The sequence below is a fragment of the Meles meles genome, chromosome 17, assembly GCF_922984935.1.
Source record: "Meles meles chromosome 17, mMelMel3.1 paternal haplotype, whole genome shotgun sequence".
NCBI lineage: Eukaryota > Metazoa > Chordata > Mammalia > Carnivora > Mustelidae > Meles > Meles meles.
The window spans coordinates 9,015,297-9,021,296 of record NC_060082.1 but is presented as its reverse complement, the minus strand read 5'-3'; the positions used below and the strand labels follow the sequence as shown (position 1 = coordinate 9,021,296).

At 57.8% G+C, this 6,000-nt stretch overlaps 1 protein-coding gene across 1 annotated transcript in view; it reads left to right on the top strand.

Moving 5' to 3' along the window:
• The first annotated feature begins 2,481 nt into the window (after positions 1-2,481).
• The window catches only part of LMX1A (LIM homeobox transcription factor 1 alpha), a 160,768-nt gene continuing 157,249 nt past the window's right edge, over positions 2,482-6,000 (top strand). Inside the window, exons 1-2 of the mRNA XM_045983187.1 lie at positions 2,482-3,083; positions 3,844-3,941. Of these exons, the coding sequence (XP_045839143.1) occupies positions 3,866-3,941 (76 nt within the window). The 5' untranslated portion in view covers positions 2,482-3,083; positions 3,844-3,865. The remainder of the gene's footprint in view (positions 3,084-3,843; positions 3,942-6,000) is intronic.

Below are 6,000 nucleotides of genomic sequence, written 5' to 3'. Positions count from 1 at the left end.
CCTGAGCAGTCAGTGGACCAGATGTGACCGCGCTAGGGAAATGAATTTTGACCCAACATAAACTTAACACTTGGACCAGATGGGCTTCAAGGTCACTTCCATCTCTAGAAGTCAGTCATTTGGAGTGTCTCTTCTAAAGGCTGTTGACCTCACTTCCACAAACTCTCAGAAAACAGTATTTCTGATAAAAGGGAGACTATGGCTTCTCCTTCATAAAAAGCTTCAGGACCTCTGCGGTCATTAAGAAGGTGAAATCGTATCATTAGAGTCTAAAATGAAAAACCATGTGGCCTGATCGGGAGAATCTTTCACAGTAGGAAAGATAACTATCTGTCTGCCTACCCACGACATCACTGGGCTGGCTCCGGCCAACGTGAAATGATACTGGGGGAGGAGTGGGGTTCCTGATCCCCAATTCATCGAGAGAGGGAAGATAAAGCATAAAAGAGAGAACCCCGGGTGCACAAGGTGTATCTGGAATGGTTGGGACACATCCCCTTAGCCACATCAGCGTCTACGCTGGACCAAGTCTGCAGAGTGAATGATAAGGAGCTGCTGGTTCCGCTGCCAACTCTGCCCCATTGTTTCCCAGACCTCAGACCGGGAAGGCCTTTCGGGCCACTGAGTGAGTATAGCAGCTTCGTCGCGGACAGGAAGTACAGTTGCGCAGAAAGGCGAACGCGCCCGCCTGACTCAGTGGCAGAGCTGGCCATGAAAGTGAGGTCCTTGGATTCCTGCCCCTGGGAGGTTTCACCTTTTGTAGAGTGCCCTCCCCCCCAAACCCTAGTGAGCACAACGCTCACCCGGCGGTTAAGTAAGTGGCATGTGTTAATCACATATATGTGCCTGGCTCTGCACTAAGGACTCCAGGGCTTACAATGTGATTACGAGACACAGTCCCCATCGTGAAGGTGCCCAAGAGCCAGCTGGGGGAAAGACAGCCCTACCCAACACTTGTGAGTGATCTCTACTAATCAGCCTGCCTTCCAAATGCAAAGACCCTTTGAGGAATTTGTGTCCCAGATCAGATGAGAACCTACCCACTTCCAGGCTATCCTCTAAAAGGAATATTCTTACCAGTAGTTAAACATAGTTCATAAATTCAAGACCTTTAGTGAAACCAAAACTCTGTTGGGCATTTAAAAATATTCCTTATGCTTGTATTTGCTCATCTCCGTTTTTTGCTTGCCTGACTTCTATTTTATATGTTATCCTAAGAATACTTTCATAATTCATATCCCCCCACACACACATACTCTACCTGGGGTGGCAGAAAGGACAAAGGACAGGTGTCAGGGGACATGCCACTAACCATCTGGGCAACATCAGAGAAATCTCCCAGCCCTGCTAAGCCCCAAAGATTCCTCTGAAACAATGGATAAAATTATTTGTTCTGCCTACCTCACAGGTTTGTTGTAAAGATCAAGCAAAAATCATGTATGTGAAAGTATCTTGGAAAGTATAAAGCAGCATTCAGATGTAAAGTATTAAACTCTTTGCCCTTTTCCCTTGTTTCCCTGAAGTCATATTCTGTGTTTGGCTTGTGGCTGCTGGCAGAAAGCACTTAGGATGGCGAGTGGGGTCAAGGCGTCCCCCGCCCCCCCAGCACATTGGAGCTTTTTGCCAGCACTTTCTCTTTAAAAATAAGGAAGTGGCCCTGTCCTTGGAGAAAGGAACAGAAAGCGCTGGCTCTGTGGCATCGATCCTGCCCAGGTTCACTCTGTCAATGTGCCTGGCAACTCCAATTCAGTTCCCTACAAGTCAGGAATTGAGGGGCCCCCAGAGAATCCCGCCGAACTGACCCTTCCCGTGGTACTCACTCTGCTCCCGTTTTCCTCACCTGCAATATTGGGATAATAATTGTCTCCACCTCACAGGGTTGCTGTAAAGATTAAATGAGTTAACTGTGTAACCAAGCCTGGCACATAATAAAATGTTCGATAAATGTTAGCCCGCGTTATGATTTATTTATTGAGTATCCGCTGGGGGCCAGGCATCGTCCTCACCTCCTGGAGTACACAGATGATTAAGACCCTGTTCCTGCTCCTGGAGGGGCTAAAGGTCTACCGCTGAAAGCTAAGGTTAGGAGGTGTAGGGAGTCGACATTGTCCCCCAGTACTTTGCTCCCCTAAGTATGCCCCCTTAGCTGACTCAGTGTCATTGAGGATTCAGCGTCTGGGGGTCAGATCCCACCTAGTCTCTGCTGGGAGCCCGATTCGAGCTTTGGCCTTGGCTCCTACGGCCTCTGCACGCCCCATCTGTGAACCGGTTCCCTCTGAACCGCTCAGCGGGTTTGGAGCCAAGGGGAAGTCGGGAACTTCGCGGGAGCCCCGACTGAGAAGGGGACTGAAGAGCTCAGAGCTCAGGCGCCCCCCCCCCCCCCCCCCCGCAAGCAACCGCACGCCGCCAACAGCTTCCTGGCGCTTCGGACGGCGCGGGGAGGGCTGCGGTGCTGCCGTCGCCTGCGGTGGCGGAGAGCGGCCCGGGGACCCGGCGTGCGAGAGCGGCGGAGCCAGGGGCGCGGGGGTCGGGGGGGGCGGCCCAGCCGGCTCGCCCAGAGGGAGCCCTTGCACGTGGAGGGGAGGAAACTTTGCGTGCCTGCGAGGCGGCCGCGGCGAGCTGGGCCGAGCAGCCCGGCCGGGAAAGGGAGCTCGGCAGCCGCTCCAGGGGCGCGCTCCCAGCCCGCCTCCCCGCGCACCCCACCCCTTCCCTCCGCCGCGCGCTGCGCCGCGGCCCCTGTCCGCCGCGGCCGGATCCGCCCCGGCGCAGCAGGGCCCGACTCGCACCCACAACCCCGGGCCTCAGCCCTCCCTCCTGGCCTCGGAGCAGCCCCGTCCGTCCCCGCCCCCCCGAGGAGCGACGCGGCCGGCCAGGACGTCCCGAGAAGGCCGGCCGCCTGCGGCCACGTCCCGGCCCGGCCCGGGCGCGCCGAGGAGCGGAGCCAGGGGCCGGCGCTCGCTCGGGCTCCCTCCGGGCCGCGCCGGCTGCAGCCTCGAGGGCCTACGCCTGTCCCGGCCGCAGCTCCCCGCGGCGCCCGGCTGCTTCCTCCCGCCCCTGCCGCGGGGAGCGAGCTCGCCCACCAGGTAAGGAGGGCAGCGCGTTCCGGGGCTCCGGCTCGGGCGGGCGCGTTTCGGAAAGTTGATTTGAAATGCATCCAAGAGTGAGCAGGGCCAGCCGTGGCTCCTCCCCGAGGCGACTTCTGCGCTCCTGCAGACGTTCCCGGCACCAGCCGACCGGCCGCAGGACCGCCCCGCGCGCCCCCAGCAGCTCTCGGCGCCCGGGGTCGGCGAGCAGGCGGGCGCGCTCCGGCTCGCGCTCTCGGCCCCGCCTGGGCGGGGGCAGGTGAGGGACGCCCCGGGCCGGTCGGGGCGCGGGCCGTGGACCTCGCAGTCCCGCGTGCGGGAGCCCGGCCCCGCGAGGGGAACACCCACTCCTTTTATCCTGGGCTCCCCGCGTCGCTGGGTTCCCGCAGAGCTGTCCCTAGGGCCCGCGTTGGTATAGGTTAGGGCGGAGTCGGACTCGGGATGGGAAACCTGGGACTGGGGACGGGGTGAGGGGGTGTGTGTGGCGGGGCGGGGGGTAAGAGAAGGAGAAGCGCAGTTAGGGGGCGGAGGTCTGAGTACAAAACGCGTTGACTTCAAGTGAAATCAGATCAGTCAGAGCAGTTCGCGGTGGCTCCTCTCTCTCCTCCCACCCCGCGTTTCCCTTGGCTGGACTCTCCCCTCCCGGCTCATTCTGGTGACCCTGGACACTCCCTCCGTCCTTTCCCAGGAGTGTGGCGGCTGCGGGCTCCCGGTCCCGGAGGGCACGGACCCCAGAAGCATCGTCCCCTCTCCTCTGCAGGTCCTCCCGGCCCGGCCCGAACATGCTGGACGGCCTGAAGATGGAGGAGAACTTCCAAAGCGCCATCGAGACTTCGGCGTCCTTCTCCTCGCTGCTGGGTAAGTTGTTCAGGCCGTACGCCCCGGACGCACCCTCCTTCCAGCAGACCCCAGTTCTGCAGCCCGGCCCACCGGGACCCGTTCGGCAGTAAGGGAGCCAGCGCCCTGCGTGCGGCACTCGGTTGAGCCCACGCTCCGTCTGTCCGTCAGTCCCCGTGGGTCCTTCCTACCCCAAGCCGACAAGCCGCCCCAGGTTTCACGCGCTGGGCACCGAATTCCCCAAAGCCTCGAGGGGCGGGCGAGATTGCTCGCGGGCGTCTGAGTGGCAAGTGATTAAAAATACTCGGGGCTGGATTTTTAATCACGGAGCTGATCGACATCTCGTAAGTGCCGCTTCTCGGCGGCCTAGGGGCGAGCATAGGAAACCCGAGGCGCCCAAGTTCGAAGCGGCTTCTCGTCCCCACCAACTCCAGTCCCAATCTCAGCCTCGGGCATGGCCGAAGGGCTTTTCCGGGCCGGTGGGCAGCGCAGCGCGGGGATTAGCCCGCACCGCAGGGCCCTCGCTTCGGTTTTAATTAACTGGAGCGGGACTTCGAGGCCGGCGGGTTCCCCCCAGCCTCCCCAATCCCTTTGCAGCGACCGCGGAGGAACCGCTAGCCAAGGGCTTCGAAAGGGTGTCCACACGCGCGGGGCTTGCTCATCTGAGGCCAAGGATTCTCAACCCCACCTGCCACCCCGAATACTGTGGTGTTTTTCAGTTGTGGGCAGCGGGTGTTTAATATTTTAGCGGGGGAGATTTTCGTTTTGTCATTTAAACCTCTTGCCTCTTTCGGTCCTTCGGAACCGCTAGAGTGGGGTGAAGGCGATGAGACAGTCTAACTGGAGAAACCATAGCCGGAGAGGAATTCCCTCCTGCTCCCCAGATGAAACGAAATCACGCGCACCGCGTTCCCCCTTTTCAGCCCCCTATTTGGGAAACTTCTGGACTCCGTGCAGCGTCGGAAGAGCGCGGGGGGCCAGAGCTGGCATTGCCCTGGCACGGAGCGCATGCGACCTTGTGGCTACCACAGGCGTCGCGGCCCGTAGTGTGCGCTCCGCGCGGCTCCGGGCGACTCCCAATGCCCGGGTTCTGGCCCTGAACGCCGAGACAGGGCAGAACAGAGAATCTTACTATTAAGAACTATCTCGCTACTTTTCTTAGCCCTCCCTGTATGCCCCAAGGCGACTGGCCCCACTCAGGACCTGGTGACAGGATCCCCCAAGGGAAAAAGCGACAGGAGTGTAGCAAGGAAATGGGGAAGGATCAGGCCCTTTGGGACACGACGAGCAAGAGTATTGTTATCAGGGGACAAGGCCTTCTTTAAATAGCTGTGAAATGTGCCGACGACAAAGGCGGCCAAGCATTCCCACATCCTAAAAAAGGGCATCCTCCCCGCCAGCAAAATAAAGGAGCAAAACAGACAAAGTCCAAGGGGGAAGGTAGAGAGCATTCCCTGTTTGCGTGGAGTGGGTTTGGGGTGGGTGTTGCTCGCACGCGCGGTAGTGAAGCGTGCGGGATTTCGGGAATCCCCGCCGCATCTCCGCGCCCGGCTTCTTTCCTTTTATTACCCCTCTTATTTTGATGCTTCTTAATTATGTATATGTCTACATACATATATACACATCATATTAAACGTGTAAACCCACCTGCAACTTGTACTCCAGCCAAGGTACAGCATTTTGGCGGGCATTGCTTTGAACAATACCGAGTTTGCCTGGAGCGAGATGGTATTTTTCTGTAAGTCTGAGACTTTTTAGGAGAAAAATAAAAATTTTAAAGTTTTCCCTCAAAAATACAACAGAATCGCGTTATAGCACAAGAAAAAAACAAACAAGTGCCCCCAAATTCTTTTTATAGACTCACGGTTTTCCTGATAGTCAAAAGAGACAAGCGCAGTGAGTGACTTAAGGCTTACGTGATAAATCCCGGAGCGCAGATTTATTTGTCGTCTGATTTTACTAATTGTGCGCACATTTGCGCCAATACCTGGGTAGATTTGATAATTAAGCCCCCTTGTTACTGATTTCCGTCCCTCCCCCGGTAGAATTTAAACCTTCCCGTAGAGTTGCTGTTTGTTAG